Genomic DNA, 23,423 nt, shown 5'->3' with positions numbered 1-23,423 from the left:
ACTGACACCGTGTGAGTGTGAATGTCCTCCTCGTTCTCCCTCTTCCTTGAACGCGTCGCTGCAGTCTGAGTGAAGCGCCCATCACCCCTGGACCACTTCCCCGAGAGCAGCAGCGCAGGAGCTCCACAGTCTGGACGCGGGCCAAGCCTGTCTGGTGTCAAACCAGCCTGAACAGATACTCTCAGACATCTCATTTCTTCACCTCATTCCTGAGACGGGACTCTGCCCACCCCTTGTGTAAAGCAATTTAAACCTGATAGCTCATCATCTCCACTGAAGAAAATATTTGCTGGACTATTATTAAGACAGTCCTCTCTTCACTTTCTTCCCTCACATGCACTTTGCCACCACGGTGCAGCAGAAGACTCGGAGCCGGGCATGGCTTTTACGCGCAGACCTCCGTGCTCCGACCCTCATGTGATGACACCTTTTTTAATCTGAGCGTGTTTTTTTGGATACTCAGCAACTTTTTTTTGATTTTGTAATGTTTTTTATTTTTCTTCAACACGTGGGAATGTTCCGTCCAGATCCATAGAGGACCAACTTTGGGTTAATATGAACTTATTGCCAAGTGGATTATGTTTTTACTTATCTGTAGCAATTTGCTGGCTGATGGCCGAGGTCGATGCGTCCTGGTGGTAAGTACTGTGCGTTTTTTTTTTACACCTCCAGAAAAAAGTGCATTTGTGAACAGAATTAAACATGCACGTTTAATGCCACGTGCCAAAAGTGTATTTATTTGGAGTAAATTATTGCAAATGTGTCTAAATGACGCTTAAAGTGGTTTCTGAACTACTGTCTTCCTCTTGTTAATCAGACATTTCCCACAAATGAAGTAACCTAATTCCCTCCATGGTTTACATGTCTGTGTTTTAAAAATACTGAAGTCAGATTCGTTTTCAAGCCCAGGTCATTAGATACCATTTAATTTCTTTGTATTTGTTTTCTTTCTCTTCAGTCTTTAATAAATCCAAAGATACTGTTTCCATATTCTGAGCTCTCCTTTTATTCTTTTTTCCCTCTCTCTCTTTTTAATGAAGAGTATAGAAAGTCTCTATAGTCTGAAAGTTTTCTGTCTGATATGTTAGGAGGGATTTTAACACATTTATCAAGAAGACACCTTATGCTTTTTATGTCACTATCTTGTTTTTGCAGAAGTGAAGCGTCCAACTAGAAAGTTTTAATCTGCAGGTGTATAAGTTTAAAGCACTCTAGTTGATAGAATAGGTTCAACATTTCTTTTGCGTTGTTGCATTTTGCTGATTTTCCACTTGAAGAGTTCATTTGCAAAAACAGATAACTCAATTTCTAAAAATTAAAAAGGTATTATCAATCAACTGAAGTTGGGAGGCTTTCACTAAGTAGAAATGACTTTAAAAATTAGAGGGATCTCAAAAATGTAACTATTAAAATGTATATCAAAAATAAATATGTTTTTTGGAAATGTGAAAAAACAGAGTTATCTGTTTTTGTGAATGAAGTCTTCACTTGTTTCTACTCGTTTCAACTTTCACAGATGTTACTAAAAAGCTCTCTTTCCCGTCTCTCCCTGCAGGTACATGGGCACCCTAGGCTCACAGGTGATGTGCGACAACATCCCCGGTCTGGTGAACAAGCAGCGCCAGCTGTGTCGCCAGCACCCAAAAGTGATGCAGGCCATCGGCGCCGGGATGAAGGACTGGATCTCAGAGTGCCAGCACCAGTTCCGCAACCACCGCTGGAACTGCAACACCACGGCCAGGGACCACAACCTGTTCGGACGCCTGCTTCTGCGCAGTGAGTTGAGGGGAACACCTCCACAGTAACATCAGAACACAAAAAAAGTCCAATCCTAAAGTGAAGAGGTTTAAAACTCATAAAAGGGGACAGGGATGGGGACTGACTCTTATTTGGACTAGGATATGAAATCAACCCTTAATGCCCAGACTCTCTTTCCTACAGGGCTTCTGTGTGTTTTGACTACAGCAGCTCTTGTTGTCCGCATGATGCATGCATGCTGTGCAAAAAAAGTACACTCAAACAACATTATTGTACTACACACATGTGTAGAAGCACCCGTCTTCTGGGCCCAAGACCTCTAAACTTTTATCCTTTAGTAGAGCTGTTATTAAAAGATGACAACATGAAGGTTTGGGCTTTAAGGATTAGTAAACATGGAACCACATCAGGTTGAGTTTTTAAATCAGCTGTGAATTAGTCTCAGATCAAATCATGTCCACCTTTCTTTCTTTTTTGAAAGTTATACTTTTTGGCTTTTTTGCCTTTAATAGGGCAGCTGAAGAGAGACAGGAAATGTGGGATGTAGAGAGTGGAGTAAGACATTCAGCAAATGGTTGCAGCCGAGAGTCGAACCGGTGACCTCTGGGACAAGGACCACAGCCCCTGTATGTGGGGCACTTAGACCACTATGCCACCAGCACCCCAGATCTTGTCCATCCAAATGATGGCTGTACTTTGTCCCAAGGAATTCTGACTGCAGTTCCTAGAAAGATAAATAGAAGTAGTGTTAAAGCTCTTAATCCCTTCATTAAGTCACCTCTAAATGAACTAGGAGTTGAATATGATCAAATCTACAACCATATTTAAAATCAAATCAGTGGTATGAAACTGCTTGTGTCATTATCCTCTTTGCACCTGCAGTAAATGAAACACGACTCAGAGACGAAGTCCAGAAAGCGTGCACCGTATGAAGCACATTAAACTTGATACAATGACTTCAGGGGCTGTCAGGTGCCTTCATGACTAAGAATAGAAAGTTAGTGACTGCACCGCCTGCAGCAGCATACAGTATCTGCTGGCTTGAGTTCTCATCTCTTTGTGTGCTGCAACCAAATCCCCCCTGCACCATCGTGTCATCGTGTGTGCTGCAGAGCACCGATCTGTTTGTCATGTTTGTCTGACAAACCTGAGCGCTCGCTAACTTCACTAAGTGTGTTGTGGTTTATCTGCGTTGCCGAGACGCTCTGAGGAACAGATAGCTCACTTGCAGATCTGCTCTTTTTTTTTTTTTTTTTTTTTCAGAGCTTGGATTGCATTCCACACATCTTCTCACTTTACAGTTTCACATTTATCACAGCGGTGCAGCTGACTGGTTTCTCTGTTTGGTGTTTGATGGGGGCTGACATGCTCCTCAGTGCTTTTTTAGATTCATGCGATGGTTTGGATCGGGAGATCTGGAGCTGCAAAGTTTCTGAATTAGGGATTTCTGCTCTTTTCTGTCATTTTTTTTTTTTTTTTTTTTTATATTTTATTTGTAACTTTTGTAGTGTAACAACAAGACAAAACAAATACAATCAAACAGGGGCTCAGACATGTGAAATAAAATAAAATAAAATTGATCATATGAAAAATAAAAAACAGACAAATAAATGAATAGAAAACACGTGAAGAAAATGTTAGTTGGGAAATGATTTTAAATAACAAAATAAACGAAGATAAGTAATAAAATAAATAGAAATACATATATACACATAAACACACATATGCACACACATGCATACGTATGCATACACATACATAACACACATAAATAATGTAGAGAGAAAGCAGAGAAAAAAAACAAAACATAAAAAGACCATACAAAGCTGCTAATTAAAATGCGTACTCTGGAGTGCTATGTGTCAAGTCTGCATATGTATAAAGAAATACTCCACTTCCATCACATGTCAGCCTCATCCAAAAAGGCAAGCATCAGGCTCCAGATAGCTGAGAATGTCTTCACAGAGCTAGATTGCAGGAACCTTAGTCTCTCCATTTGTATGACTGACATCATGTTAGAAATCCATTCCTGAAAAGAAGGAGGGGATGGGGACTTCCATTGCTTCAAAATAAGTCTCTTGGCAACTATCATCCCCAGTGTTAGTGATCGTCGCACAGAGGAGGAGAGATCCTTAGTGGACTGCGAACAGCCAAAGATTGCAAGTCCAGGTTCTGGCTGAAAGAGTCTTTTATAGGCCTTGGAGTACCAGTCAAATACCTTGGACCAAAAATCAGTTAGTGAAGGACAAAACCAAAAAATCATGAGACAATGCATCCTCAGAAATCTTGCATCTGTCACACAACAGGGAGACAGAGGAGTAGAACTTATGCAACCTTGATTTAGAATAATGTAAACGATGGACAACCTTAAACTGAATGAGCCGATTCCTGCTGCTTATAGAGCAAGACTGTATCATAGATAGACTGTCATCCCACATAGCTTCAGATATGTCAATACCCAATTCCTCTTTCCAAGTATCTCTGATCTTAATAGTGTGAGCTGGGGTACCAGCGTCATACAGACGGACAAATTTAGAGATAAGATGTCTGTATCATTTTTATTGAAAGTCGTTTGCAGACGTAACTTGGGGCTTTTGAATTGAACAGTCATCTTCTGACACTTAAAGTAACCTTAAATGATTCACAAATGATTCAAATGATGAGGTCTAAATTCTGATACAAAGTTTGAAAGTCATCCTTGTGATTCAGACGTATCGTGACAAATGTCCTGTTTATGTTAGACCCACTTCAGCTACTGTCACAGTGAGCTAATCACTCTCCTCTCAGCCCGTTCCAATGACAAATGGTAGAAGTTCTGACTTCTATAGGGTTGAAGTAATCCCACCACTTTGAAGATCCATGGCAGGTCATTAGCACTGTTTATCTTTTCAAGTCATTTGCAAAAGAAAGGATTTGATTCACTGAGCTTTTTGCGGTCTTCATGCAAAATAATGTCCTGAAGAGTGTGACGAACGACTCCTCTCAGGCGGTAATTAGTCGGCGCGATTAGCCGATTGAAACGATGAACCGATAATAAGCAGCCTCTGACAGTTCTACGTTCTCTCCAGAAGCATCCTGTCAAATTAGACGTGTCACTGTGCGTCTCAGCAGCTGAACTCAGCCTGTGGTTCCTGGGAGAACGTGTCCGAACAAGTCCTAATCTTTTTTTTATTGCCACTGGAGGATCATCAGGACCTGGCGGCCTGATGTTCCTCTCCCATGCCCTGAGATTTAACCTGTGAGGCGGATCCTTCGACTTAGTCCGTTTCATGTCGGGGCCTCTAATCAGGCGTGTGGTATTCGGACCTCCCAGCCGGGCCCCCGCTGTGTCACACAGCATTATCACGGCACGTCCAAACCCCCGTCAGAAGCTCCTTATTGTCAATGTCAGCGGGCTAATTTCAAACAATTACACAGGAGTTTTAGCTCTCCTCTGTCGTGTTCTCTCAGCGTTCTCCTCATTAACCTCGTTAGGCACGCTCAACTTAGCTACTGGACTCACACACACACAGAGATCACTGTATGCAGGTGTGTATCACTTAAGTTATACTCACTTTCCCCAAACTTTGTGTTGGTTAGAACTTGGCTTAAATAAAAAGATCCAACATTGGAAAACTTTATTAAAGAAAAACGACGTCTTGGTTTTTGGATCTTTGCTGCCGAGGACACTTCAAGGGGACATACATAGTTCTAGGAGGCCAACAGTTACAATGATGGGTTACTTTATAAATAAGGACAATATATTAATAACTATTTTTACTTGATTCATTAATTTAAACAGAAAGTTTTAATTTTTGTTGACCCTTTTTTTTAATGTTTTTCATAAAGTTGCCTCATGTTTGGTGTCAGATTTAGGAGGAGCAAATGTTATAGCAGCATTTTTTATGTACTTTCACATTTATATCAATGTACAATAAAGGGTGTTTAAAAGGGATTTGCTTTTTAGAATATTTGAAGACTAAATCAAGGAAATCAAACATAAAATACTTTGCATTTTTCTTACTTTTACACAATTCCTGTGTAAGCTTCTGTGTTTTTAAAACAACTGAAATCATGACTCAAGGCAAACCAATCACTGATTTAACCTTTGTACACATCAGTCTTTTAGATATATGTTAAAGTGACAGACTGTTGTGAAGTTCTTTAAAGTTTTTAGTTGTTTGAATATTGTCTTTTTAGATTAGATTGTTTGTATTTTGTGTTCTGAGATCTTCCTGTCAACAGACCACGGATGTAAACTATCTCCTCTAGCTGACTCTGGCTCAGGAGTTGTGTTGTGAATGGTCCCTATCAAATAAACTAAGAAACCACAAAAAACAAAGATAAAACATTGACTGTAAATAAATATGGACGATGTGCCTCCATCTCCTCCTGTTAAGCCTGGTTTATACTTCTGTGTTGATCCTATGCAGTAGTGGTCGACGCGGACGTGAGCACTACATACTTGTGTATCGATGTGTCTGTGACATGTAGCAATACTCCGCGGAAACACTTGAGGGCAGCATGGTCTCTCTGATAGTAGGGTCGTCTGTTTACTTTTCCACAGCGATTCAGAATTTTTTATGTTAATCTACAGCTGATACATGTTGCTGTTTATCATACAGACATGATTACATGAAGAATAGAGAGGAGGAGATGAAATACACAGCCGATGTTTGGCCGATGTCCGGGAACCTGGAAGTGGTGTAAATGCAGGAAATACGATGCCGTCGAGTGGACCAATCACAGGGCTAGAGACGTAGTTACATTTTTGAGGAGGTGCACGTCAGCTATGTGCGCTGGCCTCTGCGTAGGTAAAGGAGCTACGCAGAGGCCTACAGCGCAGGCTAGGCCATCGATTCAATGCAGAAGTATAAATCAGGCTTAAGAGATGTGAAGCCAAAATACTGCCTCAATGGGTGCTGAAATATTACGCTGGTAGAGACAAGGCCTGACATACCTGAACCAAAACACCCTTTTAACCTTACCATAAGCCCACATTTGTTAACAGAGCTGTTAATCATGACTGTTTTTAAAACATTAAATAACTAATCAATGCTAAACTTCTCAAATATAAATCATCATGAGAAGAACAAACTGCTATGACAGAAAGTGTAACTTTGAACATTTTATTTGACTTTCTTCTTTCAATTGTCAAGTATGAAAATGATCTCCCATCTATTATATTCAAAGAGACAGGCTTTAAGACCTTTACTGCAGCCAGCCACCAGGGGGAGCTCTACAGGTCCTGGCTTCACTTGAAATAGCTGTTGTTCTGTCCGTGATATAAACAGTCTATGAGATAAGAGAGTTTATGGATAAGAAAATATGTCAAGCATGTGAAAGATCCACTTCTTTCATTTGAGATAGTTTTGTATCAGTGGTTTGACACACACACAAACACACACACACACGCTCACAGGCTTACACATACACACACACATAGGCTCACACACCCTTTGATCTCTCATCAGTTACATGTGGAGGCAGATAAGGGCTCTCTGTCAGGGCACTGCAGGTAAACGTTGGCTGTTTATCCGTCCTGGAGGTAGATGAAGCGTTTTTTATTTCAGGCCTCACATGAAATAAAAGTGTAGAGGAGATAACGGCGAGCTCGGATCATACAGGTAGCTGCTGTAGCCAAACATTTGAAGACTCTCTCTGTTAGTCATGGCTTCACTTGGCCTTCAGCTTGTATTGGGAAACAAGATCAATACAAGATAAAAAGTGCTCTGGATTATTCTAAACTCGAGCTATCAGTCTATTGACAGCTTTAAAAGAACTGTTTCATACTTCAAATCAGCATAAAGACATTTAAAAAAACCTTTATGTCTGAGCGTTTCCTCCTTGTTAACATTCCTCCCTCTCCCCTCAGGTAGCCGCGAGGTGGCCTTCATGTACGCCATCTCCTCAGCAGGTGTGGTTTACACCTTAGCACGAGCCTGCAGCCAGGGTGATCTGGAGTCCTGCTCCTGCGATCCCACCAAGAAGGGTTCCTCCATGGATGCCAAGGGCTCCTTTGACTGGGGCGGCTGCAGCGACCACGTGGACCACGCCATGCGCTTCAGTCAGGCGTTTGTGGATGCCAAGGAGAAGAAGGAGAGGGACGCCCGGGCGCTCATGAACGTGCACAACAACAGAGCTGGCAGGAAGGTGAGGAGGAAGCGTCTAAACACATGTTGCACTCACAGAAAGAAGACATTAAAACTTTCTTGTGTCACTTTAATTATTTGCAATTTGCACTTACTTTCTGTTCCCTCTCTCTCTCTGTGTCCAGGCGGTGAAGCGCTTCATGACTCTGGAGTGTAAATGTCACGGTGTCAGCGGCTCATGCAGCGTTAGGACTTGCTGGTTGGCCATGGCTGATTTCAGGCGCACCGGCGACCACCTCCGCAAGAGGTACAACGGCGCCGTGCAGGTGGCCGTCAACCAGTACGGCACTGGATTCACCGCTGCGCACACGCACTTCAAACGACCCAGCAAGAACGATCTGGTGTACTTTGAGGACTCGCCAGACTACTGCATACGGGACCACGAGTCAGGTAAACATCCTCTGACCTTCACATCAATCAATCAATCTTTATTTATATAGCGCCAAATCACAACAGACGTTATCTGAAGATTCTTTCCAAACAGAGCAGGTCTAGACCGTACTCTATGTTCTATTATTAACAAAGACCCAACATCAAGACAGGATAAGATTCAGTCCCATCTTACAGACAGGACTCAGTCTGATCTAATCTTAATCCACCATGAGCAGAGCACTTTGTAGCATTTAGCAAGTTACAGTGGCAAGGACAAACTTCCTTTAACAGGCAGAAACCTCCAGCAGGACCAGACTCATGTTAGACACACATCTGCTGAGACCGAGTTGGAGAGAGGGATAGAGGAGGTGATAGTGGTGAGATGGATAGTAGTAGTTGTAGCAGCTGGAGTCTGGCTGGTCCACAGCAGCAGGCCAGAGCAAACCTACGGGACAAGGGAGCTCAGGGACTCCAGAAAAGTCTATGGTTAGTAACTTTAATGGGACAGGAAGGCAGATAGACAGAGGAGAGTGAGGAAAAGACAGGATCCCGTCTTGTGTTGGTTCCCCCGGCAGTCTAAGCCTATAGCAGAAAAACTAAGATCTGGTCCAAGCCTGATAAAGCTCTAACTAGAAGCTTTATCAAAAAGGAAAGTTTGAAGCCTACTCTTGAAAGTAGAGAGGGTGTCTGCCTCCCGGACCCTGACTGGTAGATGATTCCAAAGGAGAGGTGCCTGATAACTGAAGGCTCAACCTCCCATACTATTTTTTGGGACTTTAGGTATGACGAGGAGCGTACAGTTCTAGAGAGAGAGAGAGAGAGATGATAGTGGAGAGACGGATAGTAGTAGTTGTAGCAGCTGGATACTGGCACGTCCACGGCAGCAGGCTAGAGCAAACCTACGAGACAAGGGAGCTCAGGAACTCCAGAAAGGTCTATGGTTAGTAACTTTAATGGGACAGGAAGAGTTAAAGTAAGTGACAGGCAGACAGAGGAGAGAGAGAGAAATACAAGATCCTAGTGTGCCAGATCCCGTGGGAGTCTAAGCCTATAGCAGAAAAACTAAGAGCTGGTCCAAGCCTGATCCAGCTCTAACTATAAGCTTTATCAAAAAGTAAAGTTTGAAGCCTACTCTTAAAAGTAGAGAGGGTGTCTGCCTCCCGGACCCTGACTGGTAGATGATCCAAAGGAGATGACTGAAGGCTCAACCTCCCATACTACTTTTAAAGACTTTAGGTACAATGAGCAGGCCTGCATGTTGGGAGCGTAGTGTTCTAGAGAGAGTGAGATGATAGTGGTGAGACGGATAGTAGTAGTTGTAGCCACTGGAGTCTAGCACGTCCACAGCAGCAACCTACGATACAAGGGAGCTCAGGGACCCCAGAAAGGTCGATCAACTCCAATTTGAAGTATGTATCTGTTATTAAAGCACTCATCCGGTCAGTGGAACTATCAGATCTGGGTCACTGAGTCTCTGTAGGTGATGAGACTACAGTGAAACTCCAGTCAGAGCCCAAACAGACACAGGTGTAAGAACAGAAACAACGCGTAGCCTGGTGTGTGAAATCTGTGTTTGTGTATGTGAGGCTCCGAACTGGACGGTGAGTGTGAGAAGGAAAAATGTTTGTGTATAAAACCTGTGAGAATGAAAGAGAGGAGCATCAGTGTGTGTGAGTGTGTGTGTGTGTGTGTGTTCCAGAGGGGCTGTATGCCTGTCAGGCAGCAGATGATCCGTGGCGATCGGGTGTCGGCCAGTTTAAGACCCATTACACACTTCTGTAGGCTGAAACCTTAGAACACCACAGATCGCTATAAATCAACGCTGCTCACATTTGCACACACACCTGAGGGCATGATCCGCCTGCAAGGAGAGGCATATTTCAGGGGCAGGTTGGATCACACAATATAACATAAAGCAACTTACACACACACATCAGAGGAGTGTTTTCTATCACATCCACCTCGATTCAACACTTGAATTCAGTCTTAGTGGCTAAAACAGAACATGTTGATGCTTTTATCCTCGCACAGATCTTTGCTTTGGTTGAAGTAGAAGAAGAGTCAAAGCTGGGATTGGTCTGTCACGGGACAGTGTCATGTATTCAGTGAGCTGCAGAAGTTATCAGGCACAGTCATGGTCCTCTGGAGAGTTTTATGACCTGAAAGAAGCATGAAGAATTTTTAAAGGCATGGTTTTAATTTAGAGGGCGAGCGGTCTGTTCAGTTTGTGGAGGTAGAAGGTACGAAATGATGTTCTCATGTAAGGGTGTGGAGGTTAAATCATGATTAATGCTTTCTCGGCTCCGCCTCACAGGTGTGATCACCTCACTGAAGCTCTCATGAGTTGTTTTTCATCATTCTCCTTCTTTAATGGACAATTTTAATGCCTGAAACAGCTGTAAGGGGGTAGGTGTCATCGTTTTTTCCCTCTTTTACAATAGAAAATATTTGAGTGTCACAGTTTGCTGTTAAAAGAAAGCTGGTTAATTTTCCTGTCTTATAAAATCGACCTCGGCATGTACAGAACAAGTACAGCTTTGTCCACAGGGGGCGCCAGAATCAACACAGACTGAAAGTTCCTCACTGGAGCTTTAATTGTCAGATTACAATAAACTGCATCAGACAGAGATCAAACTGAAGACACTGCAGGTCAATGCTGCTGGATTTGTGCCGCTGCAGCAATCAAAGTAAGAGAAAGTGAAGTTATCTCTGCTTTTGCTACTCGTGCAGCTGCTTTTAATTCCCCTACACTTAGATCAAAGTCGTGTTCAGAGATTTGGACACAGACTTGACAGTTTCATAGAGTGATCAGAGACTGACTTTGGATGCATGACGAGTCTGCAAGAGCATTTGGTTGAGTGCATCTTTGTCTTCCTAGCCTGTTTTGTTATTCATGTGCAGCTAGTTGCAACCTTTAGCAGTTGAGCAAGCATTATAGCCGTCTGATCATCCTATTTATCCAGAATAAAATGTATCATAAGGGCTTGTTCAAGGATTCAACAACACAAACTATCAAGACTTTTTCCTCCTTTCATTTCATTGAGCTTTTAATAATTTATTTGCATCCCCATGAGCTACTACCAACATAACAACAACTCCTCCTGTGGTCCACTAATGCAAATGTGTACAATCCACACACAGCTTTAACATTGTTTACACCAGAAAGAGAATTTAAACCAATATAAATCAGCTTTTCTTACATTCATTGTTGTGCTTTTTATGCCTTTGTTCAGAGGAATGGAAAGTGGATAAAGAAGGGAGCTGGGAGGAGAGAGTGAGGGATGTCATGTTGCAAAGGGTCATGGGTTGGAATCAAACACAGGCTACCCACTTTGAGGACTACAGACTCTGTTTAGGGGCGACTAAACCACAAAGCCTTCTTCAAAATGTGTTCCTCTAAGGACACTTGACTCTGGATTTGTTGGATTTTAAGGGATGATTTTTGGATGTGAAACTATCATTTATACATCAACAGTAAATTGAGTTGTTTGCATGTTTTTTAAGTCTGATTCAGGTGTTTGATTGAGTATTTGCTGCCTCTCTGCGTTTACTTGTATAGAAGTAGTTTCTGGTTCAGAGTGTAGATCAAACAAACGATAGGTCTTCTCGGCTTTACAAACTTTGGTGATCTGTCGTTTTATGGAGACAATAATCCTTCAACTGATTGACAAAGAAAATAATCCTCAAGTAGATTTTGACTGATATGATCATGGCCTCTCTGAGCTTCCTTAATCCCTAACACTGAAATACTTGTAACCTTCTGATGGACCCCTGGAGGTCTCAGAGCCCCCCTCAGGGGACGTGTGGAGGCTTCACAGCCGACGTGAGGGCTCTATGTGCTGTGTACATGTAAGCAGGGTGAGGTAACACACACACACATACACACAACCTCTCATGAGAACTTAACTCACTCTCTCTCACACTCCTCTGGGACACATATACTCACACAATGATGAACACACACTCATGATGCACAGTCGCTGTGAAACACACACTTTGACTTATTCAGTCCTGTGTTCTCTCCCATCACACACACATTGAAAAACTTCTCTGAGACATGCAAACTCATCCTCAATCATTCTGGACGCACACACCCTGAGTCTGTGCTCATAGACAAATGAACACACACATACACTCACACACACACACACACACACACACACAGTCCACAGAGACAGTGAGACAGCCCCTCTGTGCCTCTTTAAAGTGTGAAATCAATTTCCCCCGGCTCAACGAGGCTCAGGTGCTAAACTCATCTCTCGGCGCCCCCTCATCTTAATTCAATAAGCAGACGCAGGGGAGAGCGAGGAAGACTCTGGCCGTGATGTCATCCCTAGCAGGGCAGCATACCGCGGATGACGGGCGGGCGTTCAGCCAGAATGGGGCGGGACCTCGGGTCAAGCCCAGACATATTACCTGGCGAGGGAACGGCGAGGAGACGTCGTTCCCCTCAGAGCGGAGCAGAATGTAAACACCGGCAAATTCCAGAACAATGTTCGAGATGGTACTTGAAGCTAACGCATCACTTTTTCCTCGACCCTTTATTTATACAGGAGACGTGAGCTGAACTCACACACATGGTCCTCTTCAGGAACACTTTAACGTCGCAGTCAGACAGAAACAAGTCAGTCACACCTGCAGACGCAGAGAGCTGCTGCTGCAACATCTGAAACACAGCAGCTTCAGGACGGCTCCAGATATACAAACAAGTCCAGAATCACAGAACGATGAAGTACTGCACAGTGAGACGCGCTGAGGAGGGTTAAAGAGCTTTAGAACATACAATTAGAGGCTGCAATGCTCTGATTTCCCACGCAGGATCAATCAGGTTGCATTAAAACAAACATGATCATCACAGGCTGCTGTAGTTTAATCAAAACCCACAGAGCTGCTGTTCCCTCTGTTCACACACACCTGAAAATGTAGCTCACAGTGAGTTTGAGGCCTTAGAAAGTGTGTGTGGTCTACCAGAGAGTGTGTGCATTATCAGTGTGTGGTGATAGTGGCGTGTGTGTGTGTGTGTGATGGATGTCTCCTGTAAAATGAACAGCTGATGAAGACTTGGAGTGCAGGCTGACAGCTCCTATCATCAATCCCTCATCTCTCCTCCATCCAGCGTTCATCGTCTTACTCACCCTCCTCAGAGTCCCTCCTCACCTGCTCTGTTTCTGCGCCACCCTGCGCTCTGATTGGCTCTTTACGGCCGATACAAACGATTCTGATTGGCTGTGCTCTTGTTGATGAACTGCAAAGTGACATCCTCATTCCACGCCTGAGTAACGGTGGAAGAAGAGCGCATATATCAGGGAAATGTTCCTTTAAGACATCTTTATTCTGAAGTGGCTTCCCCATAAAGCCTCTCACCTTCTCAGCCTGAATTATTGGCAGTGTGAACGTAGCTCCTCCAATGAGATTTGATTTTACGATCAGCTAATAAACGTGTTCAGTGAAGATAAGAAGTGAAAGATGAACTTCATTAGAGGCTTAAATTGCCCCTGATGAATTTCGCTCAAATTGAAGAAGGTCAATAAAATGTTTTGCAGGTTTTTGTGACGTGGAGCGTTTTCAAAACTCACGATCAGGTTGAAAATAATTTGAAATACTTCAAAATGTGTATGTATTATATGAGGGCTGCCATCAATATTACAGTTAATAAAGAGGACAATAATTGGCTTCATCTTTGAGACAATTTTCAGATTTTATTTGTTCATTTTTGGAGGGAATTTAAGGGTAATGAGAGTTAAAGGCATAATTTGCAGCTGCACATAATTTGGAGGTTGTTAGCGAGTGATTTTGACTCTTTAAAGAAAGCAAGATGATATTTTACCTTCCTACAAATGTACAGGACAAGATCAGCAATGAGACCAGAGGAGCTACGTTGTCCAAAAGGGTCGCCAAAATCCACACAAACAAAGTTCCTCACAGGAGCTTCAGATTTAAAGGATCTAGATTACAATGAGGGCTCACCAAATAACCTCAGGATGCCAAACAAACAAAAAAATGTGACATGTAACACTTTGGACTCCCTTATTCCAACCCCAACATGGTCTCAGCAGATGTGTGTCTAACATGAGTCTGGTCCTGCTGGAGGTTTCTGCCTGTTAAAGGAAGTTTGTCCATGCCGCTGTAACTTGCTAAATGCTGCAAAGTGCTCTGCTCATGGTGCTTCAACTTGAGTTAGGACTTGCTCAAACAACATTTTCAGATCCTGAGGTACTCGCCTGTTACTAACCATAGACCTTTCTGGAGTCCCTGAGCTCCCTTGTCTCGTAGGTTCCTCTGAGTCTCTGCCATAGACGGCCTGCTGCTGTGGACGTGCCAGACTCCAGCAGATAAAACTACTACTATCCGTCTCACCACCATCATCTCTCTCTCTCTCTTCATCTCCCTCTATCCCTCTCTCCAACTCGGTCTCAGCAGATGTGTGTCTAACATGAGTCTGGTCCTGCTGGAGGTTTCTGCCTGTTAAAGGAAGTTTGTCCTTGCCACTGTAACTTGCTAAATGCTGCAAAGTCCTCTGCTCATGGTGGATTAAGATGAGATCAGACTGAGTCCTGTCTGTAAGATGGGACTGGTCTGGGAGGCAGACACCCTCTCTACTTTCAAGGGTGGGATTCAAACTTTCCTCTTTGATAAAGCTTATAGTTAGAGCTGGCTCAGGATTGGACCAGCTCTTAGTTATGCTGCTATAGGCTTAGACTGACACACTGGGATCCCCTCTCTCCACTCTCCCTGTCCCATTACAGTTACTAACCATAGACCTTTCTGGAGTCCCTGAGCTCCCTTGTCCCGTAGGTTTGCTCTGGCCTGCTTCTGTGGACGTGCCAGACTCCTCTGCTACAACTACTCTCTTCATCTCCCTCTATCCCTCTTTCGAACTAGTTCTCAGCAGATGTGTGTCTAACATGAGTCTGGTCCTGCTGGAGGTTTCTGCCTGTTAAAGGAAGTTTCTTGTGATGCAAAGTTAAGAGTATCATAGGTTTGGATTGCCTTTAAACTTTGCAGTTACACGATAAAGAAGAAACAAAAACCCATGATTGTTTTTTTTTTTTTATTGCAGGTAAATGTTGATAAATGTACTTTGTGATCCTCAAACCCTCACCCTCCTCCTCTTCTCTCTCTCTCTCTGTGTTCAGGGTCGATGGGGACGGCAGGTCGGATCTGCAACCGGACGTCTCGCGGCATGGACGGCTGCGAGGTCATGTGCTGCGGGCGGGGCTACGACACGTCACGGGTCAGCAGGACCACCAAGTGCGAGTGCAAGTTCCACTGGTGCTGCGCCGTGCACTGCCGAGACTGCCACCAGCAGGTCGACGTGCACACCTGCAAGGGCCAGACGTGACCTCGCCACACCTGGACTCTACTGACCGGCTCGGGTCTGGGGCTGCAGAGTTCTGACGCTTTGTTGACTTGTTGCTTATCCTTCGTTTCAGAGGCTTCCCATAGATCCGCCCGTCAGTCACACGTAGGTAGGGTGTTGATGTTTCTCCAGGTAGTGCGTCTTTCTTACTTCAGCCATGATGTTTTTCTGCTGCTTGTGCTAATCACGCTCCTTCTTCAAACACAAGATGATGATGAAACACATCTATCCCTGATAATCAGAGTAGAAAAAGGATGTTTGCATTCATTATTTCTCTAAATATATCATCCAATACAAGCCGCACTGACAACAACTACACTGGTTTTAAAGAGTGACTGTCCTGAAGCTAGATATTACCCTCTCTTTTTATCCTACAAAACCTCCTCAGACTTCTCCTCCACAGACGTCAGAAACAGTGATCACGCCACAGACAGTGATGATGTCACCCATTGCTTTGTGGACTGCTGTTTTGAAGGTCACAGTTTGGCCGATCACTCGCGCCTTGAGGCACAAAGTGAGAATATTTGGACAAGAGGGAGCTGGAGGGTGGTAAATGAAACATAATCAGCCATCGTTAGTGATCGCTTGATAGTAAAGTCGCATCGGTTGCTCACATGGACTGTATATACCCGTCATTATGAACTTCTCCATCTTTAAAGGTGACATATCATGCAAAATTGACTTTTTAATGGTTCTCTACCTGAAATATGTTTCCCTGGCATGTCTACAAACCCCCCGAGAATGAAAAAAATCCATTCTGCCCCTGTTCTGATTTCTCCACCTTTCTGTAAATGTGTGTGAAACGAGCCGTTTCAGACTTCCGTGTTTTTGTTACGTAACAACAATATCCGGTCTGTCACGGAGTCAGAGCTCGGAGCTTGTTCAGCCCATAGACTGTATAAAATAATACTGAATCACTCCTCCGTTTTTCATTACCTGCACAAATGTGTGCTAACAAGGAGCTTAGGAGGGAGGCATGCTAGTTGTAGGCTGTCTTAATAAACACAAAGGTCGGTTTTACTCCCCACGTCTGCAGATTTGAAGATCTAGTGGATGATTTTTATTTATCATGGATAAGTGCTAGCGCTAGTTAGCATAGCTACATAGCTACATGTCGTAGCTGTAGCTGTGTACCAAGACACACGTCTACATACTGACAAATAAAACAACAAGAAACAGAATCTGTGACCAATCCTTCAGAAAAGGTCCCACTGCCTTTCTGGCAGAGGTCGGTTTTACTCCCCATGTCTGCAGATTTGAAGATCTAGTGAATGATTTTTATTTGTCATGGATAAGTGCTAGCGCTAATTAGCATAGCCACATAGCTACATGTTCATAGCTGTAGCTGTAGCTGTGTACCAAGACACACGTCTACATACTGACAAATAAAACAACAAGAAACACTAAATCTGTGACCAATCCTTCAGAAAGGTCCTGCTACAGGCGCCTCTCCGTCGGGATCAGATTCTGGATCAGATTCAGAGGGTTGAAGTAACGTGATCTCTGAGCAGCCCTGTATATTCAGCCAACATGTAAACATTAGATCAATGTGCTGGAGAGCCGAGGTCACATCCACTTCCTGAGGGGGCGTGGTCAGAGAGAAAACAGACTGTTCTGAGGAGGACTGAAGAAGAGGGCTTTCAGGCAGACCAAAATCTGATTTCAAAGTGTTTTTTTGAGCATAAACTTTAAAGACATGTTTTGGGGACCTCTTAGACCAATATATATTGATGAAAAAAGCGTGATATGTCACCTTTAATTTGACTCTAAATGAGGTGATAATCTCTAAAATCAACATCATGTTTTACTGTAACAGATTTAAAACTCCAGTTTGGGACTATAAAATCTTAAAGAAATTCCTCACTGAGGTTATAAAACTAAGGAAGCCGAGTTCCCCCTGCTGACATTTACAAACATTGCAGGTTTGAAGTCATGTCCACGTTGTTCTTTCACTCTGGGAGGCTCGGTGTACGTCTTCTCTTCAGTCATTGGGGGAAACAGCAGCTTGAGATGAAGACAGAAGTCAGTGAATCAACTTTAGAAGGTCTAGAGGGAAACTAGAGACAAAGCAGTGAAGGTCCAGGACTGAGGGAGAGATGTATACAGAACTCATCAACTCTAAATTAAATGTTAGTTCAGCTTCTTTAAGTTTTATCGGTGCGACTTTAACAGTCAGAGCCGTCTCCTTACATTTATGCTTCAATTTGGGCTCCTTACAAGAAAACAATCATCACTGTTTGACACTAAACTCCTTCAGGCTCGATGGTGAGACGAATGACTGAAAGCTCAACCACAGCTTAAAAAACAAAAGGTTTAAACTGCTGCAGCTGTTACTTTCCTCACCTGTAGGTGGCGACACACATAGACACCAGAACCAGAACTAGACCAGAAACTAGTGTGAAAAACACTTCAGAAGTAGGATTCAGTTTGCTCTTCTTCGTCTTCACGTACGACTCCTCTTGTTTCCTCTCACGGTATTTATTTCCCTGTCAGTGTGTTCACACGTTACCTGTGTATCTGAAGAGAGATTACAGTCTGTTACCTGAGAAACTGACCTGTACCTCTGCACTCTGAATAAATGACTCACTACATCACACACAGCATCAAAGTTTCAACACACAGGTTTCTCTTTTTCACTTCAGACGCTTGCCTGGTTCTTCATGTAGATCTGTAGCTGTGTAAATTAAAATCAGATGTGAGGTATGTTAACCTCTAACCTTTTAATCAGCTGACTCGCCTCCTGTAGTCTGAGATTAGAAAACAAGAAACAGCACCTTCTCTGTTCTGAAGATCATTTCCAAGAGAAACTAACTTGTTCTCTAAAAGTTGATCTGAGAAACATCCTGACATTTTCCTTGATTTCTGTATTTTGTAATTAATGCTCATGTGTTTTCAGGCTTCATCACTTTATCTAAGCTGCATATATTCTTGACATATTTTCATTTTCAAACACCTCCTGCTCTCTTTCAGATCTGTGGATTTAAACCCACCTGGAAGATAAACTAGTTGACCTTTTGTGAATGTTCTCTTTGAATATCCATCACTATGCATTCTTTTTTTAATGTGAAATTAACATTTTAAAATCAGATTAATACCAAAACCTGCATCAATGTGATAAATTACACACGTAAATCCTGTTCAAGTCTCAAATCCAAAGTCTGCCTGCACCTGAGGATACTAATATTAGGGGGCGCTGGTGGCTTAGCGGTCTAAGCACCCCACATACAGAGGCTATAGTCCTCATCGCAGAGGTCGCCTGCTTGACTCCCGGCTGAAACCATGTCCTGCATGTCTTCCCCTGCTCTCTACTCCCCACGTTTCCTGTCTCTCTTCAGCTGTCCTATCATAAGCCCAAAAAACATAACTTTAAAATTGCAGCTAAGTTGATGAGTGGAGAAAATAATTTATAAAAGAGTGAGTCTGTTACAGTCTAGTTCAAAAACAGCTGTATTCTGGTGGCCTAGGAGTCCAAGTGCACCCTAGAGGCTATTCCTTTTTGTAGAGGTCGCAGGTTTGACTCCTGACCTCAACCATTTGCTTCCGGTTTTCCCTCACTCTCTACTCCCCGTATTGTCCCCTCTCTCTTCCATTTAAGACAAAAATGCCCAAACATTTTAACAACGTAAAGCAGCTGTATATAGTTAAAACAGGATACGTATAAAGCGTTGTGTAAGCTTGAAAATCTTCAACTTGTGATCCTTAGAAACACGTCCTGTGAGCGCTGTAAAGACTGGACACATAGCTGAGATCACAGCTTCCCTCTGCATCCTTTGAGCCCCTGATGGATGAAACTCTTCTTCTTCCTGTGGACTGAGACATTAGTTGTTGGATAGAAACAGCTGATCAGATAAACACACACACAGGCTCCACAGATGAACATAAAAACCCACCAGGTAGTTTTTACCCGAGCAGATCTCCACGTGACGCTCGGCTGGATTCAGACTTCCCGTTTGAAGAAGTCAAACTCTGGTAAATCAAGACGTCTGGAGGAAGCTGGTTTTGCAGCAATACACAAAAAGTCCTTTATTGTATTTTTTTGTCTCCTCACTTTTTAATGATGGCATCTGATCACCCTTTTTGTACAACAAAGGAACAGCTTTAAATGATCCAAAACCCCAAAAATGCAAACATATCAAATAAAGTCAAAACCAAGTGTGGATTCCATCATTTCGCCTTTTTGTCCTTCGTCCTGCCGTCTGTCCTCGTCTGTCTGTCCTCAGTTCCGTTTGAACTCTTGGCACAAAGTGTGTGTCAGTCCAGTCCAAAGCAGCGTTCTGGGTTTGAGTTCAGCTGGTTCTGTCTGAATGGAGGTTGTAGGCTCCTGGTTCTGGTTCTGGTTCCGGCTCCGGCCCTGGTCTGGTGGCTCGGGTCAGATGCGGGTGAGTTGATGCCAGAGGCTGGACGGCAGGATGCTCTCCACCTTCTCCATGATGAAGTTCAGAGGAGCGAACAGCGTGCTGAGGAACTGCAGGAAAACAAAAACATGGAGGAGGTTTTTAAGAAGAACTCTAACATCAAGTTTTAATCCAAGCGGCAACATCCGGTCTTAAAATATGAAGCACATGTGGAAGAGCTAAAAACTGCAGTTCATCGAGCGTCCACTAGAGGCTGGCTGCAGAAACTACAGAAACCACATACACACCCATTCAAAAAAGACGATCTTTGCAGCAGAAATAAACATGTTTACAGTCTAGTTAAAAAAACTGTTTAGATCTGAATAGTTTATTTCTCTATCAGCACACACTGTACAGGGGGTAAATTTATTTATTATTAGTTTTGCCCATAGACTGTATAAATAATGGACGTGGTATTGGTGATGTAACCCTAAGCGCTGTTTTGAAGCCAATCTTCGGTGTGAGCCATATTGGAAATGTTGAACTCAACATAACTTCTGTCCAGCTAGTGTGAGGTAAAGAGGCGGGCTTTGAGCCTCCTAGCCAACAGCTACAGTGTTCCCGCCTGTCAATCAAGTCAGCTGTGCCTCTCGTAATGGAAAACTCGTAATCTCAATATCTTCAAAATTGCAGTGTTGAAAAAATTCACCCCCCGTACAGTGTGTGCCGATCTAGAAATGAGCTATCCAGACAAAAACAATTTTTTGAACCAGGCTGTAAACATGTTTATTTCTGCTGTCAAGATCGGCTCCTTTGAATTGGTGTGTATGTGGTTTCTGGTACGTCCGAAGTCAGCCTCAAGTGGACACTCAATGAACTGCAGTTTTTAACACGTGTGGTTTGGTGGTTTAATGGTTTAATCATTCTCAAAATATTAATAATAATAATTAAATTGTACTTTTTCATACTTGTTATTTAAACAATCCATCTCTCCTCAATAAATAACAATTAAACTAGCTGGTGTTAAAACAAATATTAGATAACTGCCTCAGAGTTTTGGTTAATGTCACAAGAATTAGAGATAAAATTCAAAAGGTACTCCTGTCAAAACCTTCAAAACTGTGAATGCAGAAATGAAAAATGATCAAACTATTACATTTATTGTTTAAATAAACCTTGGCTGACATCCTCAAAATGCTAACTGTGTTCAAAAGACAAAGATGATTGATAAATGAGACAATAACACTACAATTTGCGGAGTGGGACCGAGTGAATATCCGTCCTGATTTCATGATTTGACTTTTTTTTTAAATCTTAGCATCCATTTTTATTTTGTAGAGCTGAAACAATCTGAAATCTAGTGTTTACTTCCTGCGATTCTGAGATAAATGATTGGAAATAAATCAACTTAGACTTTGATAGGAGGCAGAATGTGAGTATTCGCTCATTAATCTTCCTAAATCTGAAAACTAGAAGCTCCTGTTTCTCATTTTTTATATTAAACAGAGATTCTTTTGATCTGGATCGGTGTGATGGGAGAGTTCGGACTCAGTCTTTGATTGTTTAACACATTTAAAATTACTTCTTATCATCTGAGCTGTGAAACTACAGCTGGGACTTCTTACTATAAACAAGATAAACTCTCCCTGATGTCCCTCTCTGAAAGGAAGTCCAGAGTAAGCTGCATCCTCTCCCTTCCCTCCATTGATTCTGCATTTGTACTTAAAGCCCGAGCACAGACTCTCTCTCTGTCCTCGCCTTTGTTTTGGCAACAACCAGAGAAGAGGAGCTGAAGGTGAAGAAAAGGAGTGGGGGTGGAGGGTGGAGGTGGAGGGTGGGGGTGATAGGGGCTCCAGCAGAGCAGCAGCAGGTCATAGAGGTTCCCACTTTGTCAGACGGCAGATAAAAGCCGTGACAGAGAGAGAGTCTCTCCTCTTCACCTGCATGAGTCCTCCTCACACATCAGACCTCGCATCTCTGCTGCAGCTTCAAAGGGCACTTCAAAGGGACGGTGTGTGTGTGTGTGTTCTCTGTGTTTGAACTGTGTGTGCGGCGGGAGACCGTCGTCCCGTAATCCGAAAAAAGTAAGACTTGGATACGCCAGATCAGCATCCGAACCCAGCTCCAGTGATCACTCGGTTGATAAAGTGCTGACCTTTCTGTTCGAGCCCAGAGTTCAGAGGTGTTAAAAGTTAAATCTAAACTTTCACCTGCAGAAAGTTGCTCCAGACATCTGAAACTAATCTGTATTCATTCACCTCTCTTATGCAGACTTTCTCCTGACGTTGCCCACGTAAAGAATCTGCAGGATATGGAAGTGAGCCTCTGCACCTTCTGCACCTTCTTCACTTAAACCAAATCCTGTATCCTGCATTTGAGAGTCTCCTGCTGAGTGGGACATCTGCGAGAGCCATGTCTGAAAATGCTCCATCTGAATATCCTGACATCTCCTGGAGTTCATTGTGAAAAGGAGATATTAAAAGACCAAATCCTTTCACTAAGTCACGACGACTGGCTGACAACTTTTTTTTCGGTGCCGTTGAAGACTGTCGCCTCAGTTTCACACCTCTAAAATTAATCCTTAAAGTGGCGATACGGAGGATAAATTACAGAGTCAGATTCTATCAAAAAGAGCAAAGCTGATCCTCTCAGATGTGCTTTTGTTCTCCCAAAGGGATGAGGGTCAGGGTCCCACACAGGGACCATGACGTGGACTTAAGCCCTGAGGAGCACGACGCAAATGAGGAAGGGTTAGGGGATAAAGTGTTGCAGATGTCAATCAAACACAGCTGATGTAAGAGAGCACCAATTTAATTTATGGCATCAATTTAGATTAAAGTGAAATACAGCTTCTTATGAAAGGTGTGTGTGTGTGTGTGCTCAGGTAGATCCTATCTGCTGATAGCGTCACATCAGGGGGGAGAAGTGAGCTCAGGCACATTCCAGGTGAGCAGCACGGCGCTGCAGGCAACAAGGGAGCAGCGGGGGATGAAGCGCCCTCTGCTGGCTGTGATGAATGATGGTAGTTCAGTGTTGAGTGATCTGACTGCTTGTTACTTAAACAGCTGTCCCTCAGTATGTTAGAGCATGGGTCTGGTCCTGCTGGAGGTTTCTGCCTGTTAAAGGAAGTTTGTCCTTGCCACTGTAACTTGCTAAATGCTGCAAAGTGCTCTGCTCATGGTGGATTAAGATGAGATCAGACTGAGTCCTGTCTGGAAGATGGGACTGGATCTTATCCGGTCTTGATGTTGGGTCTTTGTTAATAATAGAACATAGAGTACGGTCTAGACCTGCTCTGTTTGGAAAGAGTCTGAGGATGACGTTTGTTGGGATTTGGGGGGACATAAAACAGAAAGTTTACACTGGGTGAGCGGGTGGATGAAAGGTCACAGGGTCATGAATCTTAGATGAGGAGGAAGTGTCAGAGCAGTGTGTGTGTGTGTGTAATGTTGAGAGATCAGATGTGAA

At 43.2% G+C, this 23,423-nt stretch overlaps 2 protein-coding genes across 8 annotated transcripts in view; one reads left to right on the top strand and one right to left on the bottom strand.

The window, feature by feature from the left end:
- Window positions 1-215: 215 nt before the first annotated feature.
- On the top strand, window positions 216-16,266 carry wnt2 (wingless-type MMTV integration site family member 2). Its single transcript, XM_034684885.1, has 6 exons — window positions 216-237; window positions 359-638; window positions 1,556-1,776; window positions 7,613-7,890; window positions 8,015-8,279; window positions 15,398-16,266. The coding sequence occupies exons 2-6, from the start codon at window positions 556-558 to the stop codon at window positions 15,601-15,603; spliced, it is 1,053 nt and encodes a 350-aa protein (XP_034540776.1). The 5' UTR covers window positions 216-237; window positions 359-555; the 3' UTR covers window positions 15,604-16,266.
- Window positions 16,267-19,618: 3,352 nt separating this feature from the next.
- Window positions 19,619-23,423, bottom strand: part of LOC117814764 (suppressor of tumorigenicity 7 protein homolog) — a 97,446-nt gene continuing 93,641 nt past the window's right edge. For all 7 annotated transcript variants that reach the window (XM_034686262.1, XM_034686264.1, XM_034686268.1 and 4 more), the window contains one exon: window positions 19,619-20,086. In XM_034686262.1, the coding sequence (XP_034542153.1) occupies window positions 19,991-20,086 (96 nt within the window). In that variant the 3' untranslated portion in view covers window positions 19,619-19,990. The remainder of the gene's footprint in view (window positions 20,087-23,423) is intronic.

The sequence above is a fragment of the Notolabrus celidotus genome, chromosome 6, assembly GCF_009762535.1.
Source record: "Notolabrus celidotus isolate fNotCel1 chromosome 6, fNotCel1.pri, whole genome shotgun sequence".
Taxonomy (NCBI): Eukaryota; Metazoa; Chordata; class Actinopteri; order Labriformes; family Labridae; genus Notolabrus; species Notolabrus celidotus.
This window is presented reverse-complemented; position numbering and strand designations above follow the sequence as displayed.

Coding starts and splice junctions, on each gene's coding strand:
- wnt2 (XM_034684885.1), top strand. CDS start 556: ATGAACTTATTGCCAAGTGGATTATGTTTTTACTTATCTGTAGCAATT. Junction 1,777..7,612: donor CGGACGCCTGCTTCTGCGCA/GTGAGTTGAGGG, acceptor CTCTCCCCTCAG/GTAGCCGCGAGGTGGCCTTC. Junction 7,891..8,014: donor ACAACAGAGCTGGCAGGAAG/GTGAGGAGGAAG, acceptor CTCTGTGTCCAG/GCGGTGAAGCGCTTCATGAC.